Raw genomic sequence first — 18,667 nt, forward strand, 5'->3', positions numbered from 1 at the left:
CTGGTTTATCACGTGTTTTAGCTTTTTGAATGGCATGATATTGAAAGATGACGATTCAAGTTCGATATGGACAGCAGTTTTTGTATTTCCCAATCAAATCATGAGTGTACTGCTAATTTTTTCGTGCTAGACGTACGTGTTTAGTGCGGTTTGAAGTGTGTGTTAATGTTTAATGTATACGCCTTCAGGGCCGATCACGCCGGGCTTTTTTTCAACCTACAAATTCACTGGCATTGCCAAAACTATAAAATATAATAGCAATGATGTATCCCCTTCTGGCCCATGGACCCTAGCAAACTTTGCACTTCATACTGTACTCGCCTTCGCCTCGAACATTGTGTTGTGCATATATTTGCTTTCGTCAATGAAGGTCCGGGAGGGATACATAATTGCTTAAGTTTATCCTGCTGTATAATTTAGGCAACATTGCGAAAGGCCAGTACTGGACTAATGTTGCTTTTAATTATCTACACTGACAGCGTGGTGGACACCGCCCTCTACTGGTCATGTTTATTTGTGCCCAACTTACATTTGAGGGCAGAAGTCGTCGTGGGCAGCTGTCTCCATTTCTTCCCCACCCTGCCCTCCCTTAGTTAAGAGTGCGTGTGCATTTGTTTGTGTTAATTATTAGTTCAACAACCAAGTTAGACCTGTGTATCTATTGGTTTTAAGCATAACAAGGTCATGTCTTCTACATGTCACATAAAAATGCACAGTTCTGTGACTTAAAGCATTTGCGAGACTTCTCTATTTTGTACGTTAGCTTTTCTACAGTGTCTATTATTCTCCGTTAAGGCCTGCAAGACTTTCCAGTTACCTTCATTAAAACATTACAGGCTCTTGCCTTCTGAATAAAACGTTGTGTATCTTCAGAACGGCAGTGTTTCACACAAGCGAGATCGTCTTTGTCTCGAGACTAGACGAACCGGAAGTTGACCGGGCAATTCATTTCGCATTCCAGTTTCTTCCAGTGATTGTCATTCCGAGTGTTTTTTCACAAAGGAACAAGCTATAAAACCTCTCGACCATTGTTTGCCATTTGCATAAATAAAAAAAACAGACAGACAAATAGCTAGATAGATAGATCATATGGGTGGATAGATAGATTCTCTGTGTGACAGCATGGAAGTATGGTGACAGCGACTGTGTATGAAGATACAGACAGAGAATATACATGCAGAGGGACAATGAGACGTAGAGAAACATGGAGAAAGGAAGCAATCATTGTTCGCTGTGTTCGTTCAGTGAAATTCAAAATCGACGGAGGCTACGGACTGTGAACAACAGTACTAAAATACCAACATTAATGTGGAAATGGAAATTTAAACTTCATGGTCACTGTTTTGGCGATGAAAAGATATAATTTAAAGTGACATATATCCCTTTTAAAAAATTCAGCGATGATCACAAAACTGTTTCAGCTGAGTCATTTTGAAGGCATGTCTGCACTAACATAGGATGGGGATTACGATATTGGCGTTGGTTGCCTTTCAACGACAACTCGCATGGAGTGAGAGATATCCTTGTTTTCGTGAAAATTGTCTTCAGTGACTGTCACTCTCACTGTGTTTTTACCTTAGGGGGACTTTTGTACCATTGGTAAATTGCAGTTTGTAAGCTATGTTCCAGAAAGGAACGCAGTCATCGCTTCTAGCGTTTATGCGCTTATGCTGACATAAGCATGTTTATCAAATTTGGATAAAAAGGGCTAACAACGTAAAATAGAGCTTTGCAAAAAGCATGCGAATCACTACCAGAGGAATAATTTCGACATCTTTTCATGCTCCATGAATCCATCATGAATGTCCATCAAATGTTGTTTCAAAAATTTTTGCAACGTTTTGATGCATTTTTTAGACAAAACATGATCTAACCTTTCGCGAAGGGCATTTGGCGAGAGATAGGTAGCATGGACCACGTGATCCACTGCCGTCCGCAGATAGGATTCAAAATTATGGTGAAGTCACCGTGGTTTAATGACCAGTTAGTAAATACCGCAGTTTGTCTTACCATGGAGGTACTGCTACCTCCGTGGCTTACACTTTACACCCTTTGGTGCAGCAACAACAGAGTCCGAATCATCTCAAATTCAGGTAAATCAAAGTCGAATTCAAACCTATATCTACGACTGAAACTGAACATCATTCCGTTCGAGGCCCGCAGCTCACTCATTATCACCGGCATAAAAAAAATCGGTGTCATCAAGGGACTTTCAATTTTGTATTTTTATAGTTTTTGATTCTGATGTAGCTTTATCTACACTTAGGGTATTTAAAAATTGAATTCCTTCTCAACTGCTTTATGTAAATGTTCTGCTGGGAGTGTTTTGTAGATTGTGAGACAATCACAATTATCGCCTGTGTGTTGTATGCTGAATTAGCAACCTCAGGAATGGTACAATTTTCATTACGATTTTCTTCTGACGGAAGTCCTTGTCTGATTCAAAACGTTCGATAATGCGATTGTGACTGGCGAGGCTAATCAGGATGCAATGCACTTGGGTCGAATACATAGACAATGTTTTTCTTGTGAGGTGAAGTGAGGTAACGTATACAGCTGCCGCTATGTCATAAGTACGGGCCGAAAGAAAATAGGAGTTATACTTGTAAAATATGACTTTTAGTAGCATTCAATACTTCAAGCTATAGAAGTCGAGCGAAGTCTGTACGCCACGGTGATTCAACTCGTTTTTTGGAGTGACTGTGCTTACGTCGTTCGACCATTTTCAGCTTTTGTGCCAGGTGTTGGTACAACGAAGCGTCTTTTAGTTCTATTGTACCGATGTCGCATCGCAATTGCCAAGTGGCGTCAGAATTCGAAAATACCACAAAACCATAGTCCCTCATAGAGGGACTGTGATGAAAATAATATTCAATCAAACTTCACAGGAGAAATAGTCGCCGTTTCCACACACTGCCTTGCATGCAAATGCTGTTCGAGTCGTTTGATTTTGGTATTATCGATGTGTACGTGATTCACACCTTCCGACCGGCTTAGCCTATTAACTAACACCAAAATGTCGGATTTGCATACATGGCGAGTTAGCATCGGCGAAGTTGTAATGAGTATTTGCAATGCAGAAGTATGAATTTGTCAAAATAAAAAAAATCCAAATCGGGCAAAATAGAATCGGCGATTCCGATTAACTTTTTTTTTTTTCTTTTGCCTTATCTAATGCATATACAGTATCTAAATTGGTAAAATTAAGCAAAACACGAGACAACAAAGCGAGAGGCGTGCAATTAAATGGCATAACCAAGATATCTCATGAAATTGAAAATCAAAAACCCAGAAAGGTAGAACCGCGAAAGGGTTGTTAGTTAACGTCTTTCAGAATGGTTTTCATTGAGTCACATGACTATTTGATGAATAGGAAACGTTCTGTGCTTAAGAAATACGGGCGAAGTTCAACTGTAAGTGCAGCGTACCAACCGTTTAGTCTCTGGTATTAAAATTAGTATTTTCACCTTAATATCCAAGGAAATTAGTATATTACCCACTTTCTTTCTTTTTCATCGTGTAAATCAACAAAATTCTCAATTTGATAGAATGACTCTTTTCTGTGTGAATCGAGCAAATTATTTTCATCATTAATATTCCTTCCTAATTTTACCAATATCATGTCCTAAACCACATTTACTTGTTCATTGCAAAGTTAGACAGACCTGTCCCGTGTGCCAAAAGGAATGGTTGGCGATATATTTTGCGAAACTGTGAAAACATTGTTGAAGAAGGAACCATGTGTTAGTCAGAACAGCCGAGGCAAAACCGGCGTCCACACAGACTGGGGACAGACAACGAAAGCGGCGATGTCAGGAAAGGCGATGACTTATTTTCCTAAAGTTGAACGAAATGCTCTGTCTGGTTATGCTAGTCAATCAATCGAATTTTATCTCGTTCCAAAATCGATAAAATCACGGACAATCTTTATTTCCCCGTCTATGAATAGACATTTCTAACTTATTCTCTCTTTTTTGTTGATCGATGAAAGTATTTTCGTCTTCAATATTTAGTCCTAATTTGACCGATGTAATATCCTAACCAAACTGTCTCTGATTGACCTCACTAACATGCAAAGACTTGGTCTGTAAGAAAAAGTGCATGCATAGTTGACGAGATGTTTTGCGAAACGGTTAAAAAAGTATTTGAAGCACGCCCATACTCTTCAAGTTGTGTGGGAGAGTTATTGGTATCATAGTCTTTCCAACAAAAACGGGTATAACTTTGTTATTGGTGAAGAATCAGTTGCATGAAAGCTTTTCAGACATTATATTTTTACATGTCAATCACGCTTCTCATCTGTTTTATGCCAGGCTTGTACTGTCAGGGGAAGTTTACTACACGCATGGTTTATGTAATCTGTCTACATCGGGCCTCGTCTTGCATGCAGGAACTCGAAGTTCATGACTATTTAAAGTGGGATTCAATTGAACGTAAACCGTCAAACTGCCGCAAACGCTATTCTTCCGTCACTCCATTGATTGACTCACCTTCGATACATAAAATGTTGTCATACATGTCGTTTAAATATATTGACTTTCCTTTGATAAATATAGACGTTATTATGCATGTCCTGTCTATAAAATATTTAAATTTAGTCAGCTGGAATTAGAGTCATTGCCGCCATGCTGCATCATGCAAATATACATTCAGCGAACATTGCAATTTCCGTGAAACACAGAGTTCTGACTGCCACTACAGCAACTAGGACTAAGAAAGTATCACACCGGCCGTTTGTGTCCCGCCAACAGTACTACATGTAACGGATGTCAACCCATTGCTAGATGCAGTACAGTAGATCGCGTTCCTTTTCTGTTGCTAATTAACCTCTTGATCGTGCCGTTGTAGGCAATGACCGTGATTAGGGGAGCAAACAGATTATATCGCCAACGCTCAACCAGTAACGTGCACACTAACTATGCACAACCATGCCCAATAGCCACCACTCAAACACTGATACCGGTTAATTTCGAGCCGGGTTTGAAAACATATATATCATACTTGCTCATATAAGATTAAACAAACACGCGTTAACATTGCGGCACCTGTGAAATTAAACGGACAAATATTTAATGAACGTAGATATCTCATTAAATTTGAAATCCCGATTAGTGGATCTATAACGCCTTTGAAAAATTAGAGAGATTCGAATGAGCATCGTAAATGCTCTATAACTCATATCTTGTTCTTTCAACAAAATGCAGTTGGCAGTGCAGCCTTATATAGATCCTCCCGACACCAGTTGGACAATGAAGTCACGAACAAAAGTCCTGGAGAGAATTGTAATGAGATTAGAGTCGGTTTACTGGACGGCTAAAGAAAATAGCGCCACTCACAAATACCCATCACTCATGGAATTGACTGATATTCAAGGATGTGAAAGTACCAAAGGCATGGGCGTTGGAAAGAATTCTACATATGCGTTAAAGCCTACTGCAGATGAGCTCATCATGGCGATGGTTCAATATTTTTGAAGCTGTGCTTTAATTTTTGAAGTTTTTCATTGTTACGGACGCAAGTAATTAAGCGACTTACATACCAAACACCCCATTGATAAAAAACGTCTTTTTCAAGGGCTGTATATTTTACTGATCCTGTCCACATAGCTCGCTCCATTTTGCTTATACCCCTCCCCCCCTCTCTCTCTCTCTCTCTCTCTCTCCTCTCTCTCTCTCTCTCTCTCTCTCTCTCTCTCTCTCTCTCTCTCTCTCTCTCTCTCTCTCTCCTCTCTCCTCTCTCTCTCTCTCTCTCTCACATTATATATATATATATATATATATATATATATATATATATATATATATATATATATAATATATATATATATATATATATATATATATATATATTATATATATATATATATATATATATATGTTCGACTGTGGTTTTTCAGGACACCCGCTTAAAGGAATTGACAACATCATTAATCAAGCGGGGATACCCAGAAAGCTTGGTTATAGACCAAATAAATCGGGCCAAATCAATTCCAAGAAACACCCTCCTACAATACAAAATAAAACCACACCAAACACGTATTCCTTTTGTAGTTACATTTAACCCTCGGCACCCAAACATCAAACAGATCGTTCACACTCACTTCAATATATTACAAAAATCACCCCGTTGTAAAAGTGCCATCGCTGAAACTCCAATCATAGCACACCGCCGTAGTAGAAACCTGCGAGATCTATTAGTTCACAGTGAACTACAACAGTCCAATGCACCAGCAGGTTTCTACAAATGTGGCTCAACCAGGGGCTGCAACATCTGTAAACATTCGACAAATGCCACCAGTTTCCATAGCCACTCAAATAACACAGTTCACACTATTACACAAAACATCACATGCAAGTCTAAAAACATAATATATCTTATAACCTGTAATAAATGCAAAAAACAGTACGTAGGAGAGACAAAAACAGAATTTCGATTAAGATTCAATAACCATCTGTCCACCATCCGTCGCAACTCAAACATGCCAGTAGCGCTCCATTTCAATTCAGATCAACACACAATCCAAGACGTATCAATAGTCGGCATTTTGAAAATCAATAAAATGGACGACCCGCTTCGAAAAAAGCTGGAATCCTTGTGGATTTCCAAATTAAAGACATTAACACCTGACGGCCTAAATATTCACAGCTAGCTGCTCCCATTGTCTTTATTCAAATTCCAACACTAGCGCCCTCCCAGCCACACTATAAATACACATTCAAAGATTCTCCCAATTGCCATTCAACATCTGAGCCATTCAAATAGGTAAGAAACAACTCCTGTATTTTCACCATACTGTCACTTAGTATTTTCTCCGACATGTAACTTTTGTACGAAAAATATCACTGTAACTTACTCCGTGTTGAAACTTTTTGATCTGTAGCACCTGAGGAAGTCCTACTTTTAGGACGAAACGTTGTGCTGATGTAATAAACTATTTGAACCAGAAGATTGGTACGTGTGTAATATCCTACAAACGAATTTATATATATATATATATATATATATATATATATATATATATATATATATATATATATATATATATATATATATATATATATATATATATATATATATATATATATATATATGTACATATAAATAAATATATATATATATATATATATATATATATATATATATATATATATATATATATATATATATATATATAATGTGTGAGAGAGAGACTGACAGACAGACAGACAGACAGACATACAGAGAGGGAGTGAGCAAAATGGAGCGAGCTAAGTGGACAAGATCAGTAAAACATACAGCCCGTGAAAAAGACGTTTTTATCAATGGGGTGTTTGGTATGTAAGTCGCTTAATTACTTGCGTCTGTAACAATGAAAAACTTAAAAATTTAAGCATAGCTTCATAAATATTGAACCATACAATATCAGTGCTCTACAAAGATTATTGATGTAATTATTTTGTTTCAATAGCTGCGAATATAACCATTTTCAAGAGAGCGATCTGCACGGGACTGGCAAATAATTAAAACCAGTAAAATGATATTTTTTTCTGTATAGGGGTAAGCTTCATAATGTGCCTTGCCGGATCGCGAAGCAAAATGCAAATTAGAATAAAAACAAACTGAAAGTCTTTCATTGAAAAGAACATCATTGTTGAACAGTATCTCAAGATTATAGATTATATGTTTTTACATCCCTCGCTGATGAAATTTGTATCTTAAAACAAGCGATGGGCACAATAGTGCAAAGAATGAACAGCCGGTAGATGCCGTTTTTTTTCTATTGGCGAAAGTAATGTGTGTTTCTGGCCAACAAACGGTAGTACAAAATGTTGAATTACAATAATTTAAGCAAATATTTGAAATTAGAAAAAGACAAGATCGTAGTACAGAATCTCAAAGTCTCAGTGTGAATATTTGTAATTACGAATGAAACAATAGAACAATAAAGCTAGCAATCCACAAGGTACTGTCAACCAACGCAATAGATATTGTTTATTCCTACTGTGTGCATTTTTCGTATCATTCATCACTCATTTGTAGGTTATTGTTTTCATTTTCAGCCAAAATGTAAGAAAAGAGACAGTCATTCAGAAGTCCATGGTACCCCAAAAAACGCATTCCAATCAAAATTACGCCTGCTTTTCTGGTATTTTGTTTTCAGGCTTAATTAGCAGTGCTGCTGTACATGATTAGGGCATGAACGCTTCCCTGTGTCAGCAATATTTTAATAGCATTTACACAATTGATTTCGCGTCTTAGTAAAATACTACTTATACATTTTTATGTATTTGTATATGTGTACTATGTATTCGGGAACTCTTTATCAAAATGCTAGCGTGAAACGGCGGTAATGGTGCTTTTTCGGTCTCATATCGATATATGTGAGACAGCTTGTGGCTACCGTAGTGAAGCCCATGAATTATATGACACGTACGCAGACAACGAATAAACACCCTAAAACCTTGTAGTATCTTATTCTTATTTTTTGATAATGGATGAGAGGTGACTTTATAGGTTCAAATATCAAAAAAAGAAAGACAATTGACACGAATGAATATACAAGTCAGTGTTTTGCCGTGATTTTATGATATATCAGTGAGTCACTGCATAATTGAGGATATATCTACATTTTTTCACAGAGTGGACAAACTCCTCTTCACCTGGCAGCAAAAAATGACAGTGATGCCAATACAAGACTGTTGTTGGAATCTAATGCATCCATTGCCGTACAGGATGAAGTAAGTCTGAAATGCACTTGACCATGTCGACAATTATATACAAAACTGGTACCATAATTGATATAGCCACGATTTTTAAATATATCCTATCGTAATGCCCATTCTCTAATTGTTTCCGAAAACGTCACTATAAAGGGCATTGATTATAAAACAACCATGGCGTCCTGAATAGTAATGAATTGTAGTTACTACCATCCGTTAACATATCGGACGTATGCAATTAAACAGCAAAATCATGCAACTAACTTAAATCACTCATTGATTGTGAAACCCCGTAAATGTTAATTTGTATACAATCTTCGAAAAATCGTTGACATTAGGATTGATAACGTACGTGCTGTAGTTCATATCTTATAATGTAGAGAATTTGTAAACAAACTTTGAACTGATGTTTAAATAAACTATAATTTACAGGCTCTCATTTACAAAGGTACTCTCCATAAAAGTAGATCAAAACAATGCTTCACAGTATTAATTAAATAGTGAGTTATACCATACCAACCGTAATGTTATTTGTATTGTAGATGGATGGAAGCACTCACTGTCTTTTAGAAAGGGTTGAGAATGGTAACTGATGTGTTTTCAATATCAAAACAAAGAAATTCAACGAAATTAGGAAAAAAAAGACCAGTCTCATACCATTTTTGTTCTGTGATTCCAATGAGTCTTTGATTCATTAAGGAATATCTATATTCTCTACAGAACTGGCAAATTCCTCTGATTACAACCTAGTTATAAGCTTGTAGTGTGGGATCGTGGTATACGGCGTAGAAAAATCTAATATGTGGATTGAACTGTATACACTGTTGCTGGTTTCTAATGCATGCAATTAAATTCATAAAAAGTTTTCAATATCCACAACTGGTTAATCCCGCTAATTTCGTAAACCTTGTCACAATACCGTACCAGACCAAATGTCATGGTTAATCATACTGTTGTTAAGAACGGTGACAACCGCTTGGTTGTACATCTGTTGAAACAAGCTATGGAACGTTGTTTATAAGAATTCTTGTGGATTGAGGAATGCGATGTAGTCGAGGTAAAACCTTGTCACCATTCATTAGCTTCATGCCAAATTCATTAAATACTTATAAATGATTCGCAAACATTCCTCTCCTGATAGGGTTGAGAGAATGTAGGAGGAAACAACTTCGAAAACTTTGTGTCTGACCTTGGTCGTTGTGCTATATGATTGAGTCATTGCATCATAAATGATATGTCCATATTTCTCTACAGAATGGACAAACTCCTCTTCATTTGGCAGTGGCTAATGATCGTGATACCACTACAAGATTGCTTGTTGGAATCTAAAGCTTCATTTAATGTACAAGATAATGTAAGAATGTTGTGTAATTGTCCTTATGAAAATGCTAGCATAAAACGGCGGTCATGGTGCTTTTTCTGTCTCATATTGATATATGTGAGACAGCTTGTGGCTACCGTAGTGATGCTCATAAATTATAAAAGGGTCATTATTTGTAGCTTTTGACCATTTTTTACCTCGGAAAAATCCATGTTGGAGGCACATATTTGTTGGAAAATGTTGTTTTACGAAGAAACAAACATGATTAGTGATGTTATAGCCACATAAAACTGCTAATTATTGTTCAAATGTGTTGCCCTTCCGAGCTCGTTTGTTGACGTCGGCATGCTCTGCATGCTGGGAAGAACGCAGATATGGTGATGCCGCGATCACGCGAGATGTACAAGTTCACGTTTATTGCGGGATCAAAACAACATTGCGTCGTGGATTGCCAGACATCGGCTACGCAACGTGCTCGGACAATGGACTACGACGTAGGTACAGGGCATAAGTAATGAATATTTATTTTGAAATTGCTGTAAATGGCTCGCGCAGGTGCAGAAGAATGCGTACATTGCAATCCGCTTGTCAACAGAGTTGTCTTTCTGTCCGGACAAAAATTGAACTTTTCAGTGTAAAATCACATGTTATTTAGTTGTAGGCCACGTAATGTTTCCGAATAATATGCGATTCTCTGTTATTTGACAGGCTATTCAACATGAGCCAGTGATCATTTCAATCAAACCTAACGGAAAATCGCCAGAAGATACAGCTAGTGGAAATTTGAATATGACACGTACTCTGAGAACGAATGAACAACCTAAAACCTTGTAGTATCTCGTTCTAAGTTTTGATAATGGATGAGAAAGATGACTTAATAGGTTTAAATCTCAAAAAAGGAAGTAATGTGACGCGAATCAATATACAAGTAAGTGTCTTGACATTATATTATGATATATCAGTGATTCACTGCGTAATTGAGGAAATATCTACATTTCTTCACAGAGTGGACAAACTCCTCTTCATCTGGCAGCAACAAATGACAGTGATGCCAGTACAAGACTGTTGTTGGAATCTAAAGCATCCATTGACGTACAGGATGAAGTAAGTCTGAAATGCACTTGACCATGTCGACAATGGTATACAAAACTGGTACCATAATTATTGATATAGCCATGATTTTCAATTTATTCTATCGTAATGCCCATTCTCTAAGTTGTTTCCGAAAACGTCACTATAAATAGCATTGATTATAAAACAACCATGGCGTCCTGAATAGTAGTGAATAATATTTACTACCATCCGTTAACATATCGGACGTATGCAATGAAACAGCACAATCATGCAACTAACTTAAATTACTCATTAATTGTTAAATCCCGTCAATGTTAATTTGTATACGATCTTTGAGAAATCGTTGACATTAGGATAGATAACATACGTGCTGTAGTTCATATCAGATAATGTAGAGAATTTGTTAACAAACTTTGAACTGATGTTTAAATAAACTATAATTTACAGGCTCTCATTTACAAAGGTACTCTCCATAAAAGTAGATCAACACAATGCTTGTATCACAGTATTACGTAAATAGTGAGTTATACCATACCAACGTAATGTTATTGTATTGTAGATGGATGGAAGCACTCATTGTCATTTTAGAAAGGGTTGAGAATGGTAGCATATGTGTTTTCAATTCAAAACTAAGAAATTCAACGAGATTGAGAAAAACAAGACCAGTCTCATACCATTGTTGTTCTGCAATTCCATTGAGTCATTGATTCATTAAGGAATATCTATATTTCTCTACAAAACAGGCAAATTCCTCTGATTACAACCTAGTTATAAGCTTGTAGTGTGGGATCGTGGTATACGGCGTAGAAAATCTAATATGTGATTGAACTGTACACACTGTTGCTGGTTTCTAATGCATGGAATTAAATTCATTTAAAGTTTTCAATATCCACATCTGTTTAATCCCGCTAGTTTCGTAAACCTTGTCACAATACCGTACCAGACCAAATGTTATGGTTAATTATATTGTTGTTAAGAACGGTGACAACCGCTTGGTTGTACATCTGCTGAAACAAACTATGGAATGTTGTTTATAAGAATTCTTGTGGATTGAGGAATGCGATGTAGTCGAGGTAAAACCTTGTCACCATTCAGTAGCTTGATGCCAAATTCATTAAATACTTATAAATGATTCGCAAACATTCCTCTCCTCATAGGGTTGAGAGAATGTAGGAGGAAACAACTTCGAAAACTTTGTGTCTGACCTTGGTCTTTTTGCTATATGATTGAGTCATTGCATCATTAAATATATTCATATTTCTCTACAGAATGGACAAACTCCTCTTCATTTAGCAGCGGCTAAAGATCGTGATGCCACTACAAGATTGCTTTGGAATCTAAAGCTTCCTTGATGTAAAAGATAACGTAAGAATGTTGTTTATTATCCTCATGAAAATGCTAGCGTTAAACGGCCGTAATGGTGTTTTTTCTATCCCGTATCAATATATGTGAGACAGCTTGTGGCTACCGTAGTGAAGCTCGTAAACTCTAAAGATCAATTGTTTGTAACTTTTGACCATTTTTCCTCGGAAAATGCCATTTTGGAGCTCATATTTGTTCCAAATGTTGTTTTACAAAGAAACAAGTATGATTAGTGAAGTTATAGCCACATAAAACTGCTAATTTTGTTCAAATGTGTTGCCCTTCCGAGCTCGTTTGTTGTCGTCTGGCATGCTCTACGTGCTGGGGAGAACGCAGATATGGTGACGCTGCGATCATGCGAGATGTACAAGTTCACGTTTATTGCGGGATCGAAACAACATTGCGTCGTGCATTGCCAGATATCTGCCTACGCAACGTGCTCGGACAATGGACTACGATGTAGGTACCGGGCATAAATAATGAATCTTTAATTTGAAATTGCTGTAAATGGCTTGCGCAGGTGCAGAAGAATGCCTACGTTGCAATCCGTGCGTCAACAGAGTTTGTATTTCTGTCCGGACAAAAATTGAAATTTTCCTTGGAAAATCACATGTTATTTAGTTGTAGGGCACGTAATGATTCAGAATAATATACGATTTTCTGTTATTTGACAGGCTATTCAACATGAGCAAGTGATCACTTTATTCAAAACTAACTTAAAAATCGCCAGAAGATACAGCTAATGGAACTTTAAATATGACACGTCCGCTGAGAACGAATGAACAACCTAAAACCTTGTAGTATCTCATTCTTATTTTTGATAATGGATGAGAAAGGTGACTTAATAGGTTTAAATATCAAAAAAGAAAGAAATGTGACGCGAATCAATATACAAGTCAGTGTCTTGCCATTATTTTATGATATTCAGTGAGTCACTGCATAATTGAGGATATATCTACATCTCTTCACAGAGTGGACAAACTCCTCTTCATCTGGCAGCAACAAATGACAGTGATGCCAGTACAAGACTGTTGTTGGAATCTAAAGCATCCATTGACGTACAGGATGAAGTAAGTCTGAAATGCACTTGACCATGTCGACAATGGTATACAAAACTGGTACCATAATTATTGATATAGCTATGATTTTCAATTTATTCTATCGTATTGCCCATTCTCTAAGTTGTTTCCGAAAATGTCACTATAAAGAGCATTGATTATAAAACAACTATGGCGTCCTGAGTAGTAATGAATAATAGTTACTACCATCCGTTAACATACCGGAAGTATGTAATGAAACAGCACAATCATGCAACTAACTTAAATTACTCATTAATTGTTAAATCCCGTCAATGTTAATTGTATACGATCTTTGAGAAATCGTTGACATTAGGATAGATAACATACGTGCTGTAGTTCATATCAGATAATGTAGAGAATTTGTTAACAAACTTTGAACTGATGTTTAAATAAACTATAATTTACAGGCTCTCATTTACAAAGGTACTCTCCATAAAAGTAGATCAACACAATGCTTGTATCACAGTATTACGTAAATAGTGAGTTATACCATACCAACTGTAATGTTAATTGTATTGTAGATGGATGGAAGCACTCATTGGCATTTTACAAAGGGTTGGGAATGGTAACATATGTGTTTTCAACATCAAAACAAAGAAATTCAACGAGATTGAGGGAAAAAAAAGACCAGTCTCATACCATTATTGTTCTGCAATTCCAATGAGTCATTGATTCATTAAGGAATATTTATATTTCTCTACAGAACTGGCAAATTCCTCTGATTACAACCTAGTTATAAGCTTGTAGTGTGGGATCGTGGTATACGGCGTAGAAAAATCTAATATGTGGATTGAACTGTACACACTGTTGATGGTTTCTAATGCATGCAATTAAATTCATGTAAAGTTTTAAATATCCACATCTGTTTAATCCCGCTAGTTTCGTAAACCTTGTCACAATACCGTACCAGACCAATGTTATGGTTAATTATATTGTTGTTAAGAACGGCGACAACCGCTTGGTTGTACATCTGCTGAAACAAACTATGGAATGTTGTTTATAAGAATTCTTGTGGATTTAGGAATGCGATGTAGTCGAGGTAAAACCTTGTCACGATTCATTAGCTTGATGTCTAATTCGTTAAATACTTATAAATGATTCGCAAACATTTCCTCTCCTGATAGGGTTGAGAGAATGTAGGAGGAAACAACTTCGAAAACGTTGTGCTGACCTTGTTCTTTGTGCTATATGATTGAGTCATTGCGTTATATAGAATATATCTATATTTCTCCACAGATTGGGAAAACTCCTCTTCACTTTGCAGCGGCAAACGATCGTGATGCCACTACGAGATTGCTGTTGGAATCTAAAGCTTCCTTTGATGTGAAAGATAACGTAAGAATGTTGTGTTATTGTCCTCATGAAAATGTTAGCGTGAAACGGCCGTAATGGTGTTTTTTCTGTCCCGTATCAATATATGTGAGACAGCTTGTGGCTACCGTAGTGAAGCTCATAAACTCTTAAAGGGCAATTATTTGTAACTTTTGACCATTTTTACCTCGGAAAATGCCATTTTGGGGCTCATATTTGTTGCAAAATGTTGTTTAACAAAGAAACAAGTATGATTAGTGAAGTTATAGCCACATAAAACTGCTAATTTTTGTTCAAATGTTTGCCCTTCCGAGCTCGTTTGTTGTCGTCTGGCATGCTCTACGTGCTGGGGAGAACGCAGATATGGTGACGCTGCGATCATGCGAGATGTACAAGTTCACCTTTATTGCGGTATCGAAACAACATTGCGTCGTGCATTGCCAGACATCTGCCTACGCAACGTGCTCGTACAATGGACTACGACGTAGGTACCGGGCATAAGTAATGAATTTTTAATTTGAAATTGCTGTAAATGGCTTGTGCAGGTGCAGAAGAATGCCTACGTTGCAATCCGTGCGTCAACAGAGTTTGTATTTCTGTCCGGACAAAAATTGAAATTTCCTTGGAAAATCACGTGTTATTTAGTTGTAGGGCACGTAATGATTCCGAATAATATATGATTTTCTGTTATTTGACAGGCTATTCAACATGAGCAAGTGATCACTTTATTCAAAACTAACTGAAAAATCGCCAGAAGATACAGCTAATGGAACTTTAAATATGACACGTCCGCTGAGAACGAATGAACAACCTAAAACCTTGTAGTATCTCATTCTTATTTTTGATAATGGATGAGAAAGGTGACTTAATAGGTTTAAATATCAAAAAAGAAAGAAATGTGACGCGAATCAATATACAAGTCAGTGTCTTGCCATTATTTTATGATATATCAGTGAGTCACTGCATAATTGAGGATATATCTACATCTCTTCACAGAGTGGACAAACTCCTCTTCATCTGGCAGCAACAAATGACAGTGATGCCAGTACAAGACTGTTGTTGGAATCTAAAGCATCCATTGACGTACAGGATGAAGTAAGTCTGAAATGCACTTGACCATGTCGACAATGGTATACAAAACTGGTACCATAATTATTGATATAGCCATGATTTTCAATTTATTCTATCGTATTGCCCATTCTCTAAGTTGTTTCCGAAAATGTCACTATAAAGAGCATTGATTATAAAACAACCATGGCGTCCTGAATAGTAATGAATTATAGTTACTACCATCCGTTAACATATCGGACGTATGCAATGAAACAGCACAATCATGCAACTAACTTAAATTACTCATTAATTGTTAAATCCCGTCAATGTTAATTTGTATACCATCTTTGAGAAATCGTTGACATTAGGATAGATAACGTACGTACTGTAGTTCATATCAGATAATGTAGAGAATTTGTTAACAAACTTTGAACTGATGTTTAAATAAACTATAATTTACAGGCTCTCATTTACAAAGGTACTCTCCATAAAAGTAGATCAACACAATGCTTGTATCACAGTATTACGTAAATAGTGAGTTATACCATACCAACTGTAATGTTAATTGTATTGTAGATGGATGGAAGCACTCATTGGCATTTTACAAAGGGTTGGGAATGGTAACATATGTGTTTTCAACATCAAAACAAAGAAATTCAACGAGATTGAGGGAAAAAAAGACCAGTCTCATACCATTATTGTTCTGCAATTCCAATGAGTCATTGATTCATTAAGGAATATCTATATTTCTCTACAGAACTGGCAAATTCCTCTGATTACAACCTAGTTATAAGCTTGTAGTGTGGGATCGTGGTATACGGCGTAGAAAAATCTAATATGTGGATTGAACTGTACACACTGTTGATGGTTTCTAATGCATGCAATTAAATTCATGTAAAGTTTTAAATATCCACATCTGTTTAATCCCGCTAGTTTCGTAAACCTTGTCACAATACCGTACCAGACCAATTGTTATGGTTAATTATATTGTTGTTAAGAACGGCGACAACCGCTTGGTTGTACATCTGCTGAAACAAACTATGGAACGTTGTTTATAAGAATTCTTGTGGATTTAGGAATGCGATGTAGTCGAGGTAAAACCTTGTCACGATTCATTAGCTTGATGTCTAATTCGTTAAATACTTATAAATGATTCGCAAACATTTTCTATCCTGATAGGGTTGAGAGTATGTAGGAGGAAACAACTTCGAAAACTCTGTGCTTGACCTTGTTCTTTGTGCTATATGAGTGAGTCATTGCATCATTAAATATATCCATATTTCTATACAGAATGGACAAACTCCTCTTCATTTAGCAGCGGCTAAAGATCGTGATGCCACTACAAGATTGCTGCTGGAATTTAAAGCTTCCTTTGATGTGAAAGATAACGTAAGAATGTTGTGTTATTGTCCTCATGAAAATGTTAGCGTGAAACGGCCGTAATGGTGTTTTTTCTGTCCCGTATCAATATATGTGAGACAGCTTGTGGCTACCGTAGTGAAGCTCGTAAACTGTTAAAGGGCAATTATTTGTAACTTTTGACCTTTTTTACCTCGGAAAATGCCATTTTGGGGGTCATATTTGTTGCAAAATGTTGTATTACAAAGAAACAAACATGATTAGTGATGTTATAGCCACATAAAACTGCTAATTTTTGTTCAAATGTGTTACCCTTCCGAGCTCGTTTGTTGTCATCTGGCATGCTCTGCATGCTGGGGAGAACGCAGATATATTGACGCCGCGATCACGCGAGATGTACAAGTTCACGTTTATTGCGGGATCGAAACAACATTGCGTTGTGCATTGCAAGACATCTGCCTACGCAACTTGCTCGGACAATGGACTACGACGTAGGTACCGAGCATAAGTAATGAATCTTTAATTTGAAATTGCTGTAAATGGCTTGTGCAGGTGCAGAAGAATGCCTACGTTGCAATCCGTGCGTCAACAGAGTTTGTATTTCTGTCCGGACAAAAATTGAAGTTTTCGTTGTAAAATCACATGTTATTAAGTTGTAGGGCACGTAATGATTCCGAATAATATGCGATTTTCTGTTATTTGCCAGGCTATTCAACATGAGCAAGTGATCATTTTAATCAAAACTAATGGAAAAATTGCCAGAAGATACAGCTAATGGAACTTTAAATATGACACGTCCGCTGAGAACGAATGAACAACCTAAAACCTTGTAGTATCTCATTCTTATTTTTGATAATGGATGAGAAAGGTGACTTAATAGGTTTAAATATCAAAAAAGAAAGAAATGTGACGCGAATCAATATACAAGTCAGTGTCTTGCCATTATTTTATGATATATCAGTGAGTTACTGCATAATTGAGGATATATCTACATCTCTTCACAGAGTGGACAAACTCCTCTTCATCTGGCAGCAACAAATGACAGTGATGCCAGTACAAGACTGTTGTTGGAATCTAAAGCATCCATTGACGTACAGGATGAAGTAAGTCTGAAGTTCACTTGACCATGTTGACAATTATACACAAAACTGGCGCCATAATTATTGATATAGCCATGATTTTCAATATATCCTATGGTAATGCCTATTCGCTAAGTTGTTTCCGAAAACGTCACTATAAAGAGCATTGATTATAAAACAACCATGGCGTCCTGAATAGTAATGAATTATAGTTACTACCATCCGTTAACATATCTGACTCATGCAATTAAACTCACAGTCATGCAACTAATTTAAATTACTCATTAATTGCGAAATCCTGTCAATGTTAATTTGCATACCATCTTTGAGAAA

The 18,667-nt window shown here is 36.7% G+C and overlaps 1 protein-coding gene across 1 annotated transcript in view; it reads left to right on the forward strand.

Annotated features, from left to right (window-relative positions):
• Positions 1–15,589, forward strand: part of LOC139128674 (ankyrin repeat and protein kinase domain-containing protein 1-like) — a 70,780-nt gene extending 55,191 nt beyond the window's left edge. The window contains exons 3-7 of the mRNA XM_070694411.1: positions 8,619–8,717; positions 11,026–11,124; positions 13,428–13,526; positions 14,772–14,870; positions 15,545–15,589. Coding sequence (XP_070550512.1) covers positions 8,619–8,717; positions 11,026–11,124; positions 13,428–13,526; positions 14,772–14,870; positions 15,545–15,589 — 441 coding nt within the window. The remainder of the gene's footprint in view (positions 1–8,618; positions 8,718–11,025; positions 11,125–13,427; positions 13,527–14,771; positions 14,871–15,544) is intronic.
• The last annotated feature ends 3,078 nt before the right edge of the window (positions 15,590–18,667 follow it).

The sequence above is a fragment of the Ptychodera flava genome, unplaced genomic scaffold (assembly GCF_041260155.1).
Source record: "Ptychodera flava strain L36383 unplaced genomic scaffold, AS_Pfla_20210202 Scaffold_64__1_contigs__length_706160_pilon, whole genome shotgun sequence".
NCBI lineage: Eukaryota > Metazoa > Hemichordata > Enteropneusta > Ptychoderidae > Ptychodera > Ptychodera flava.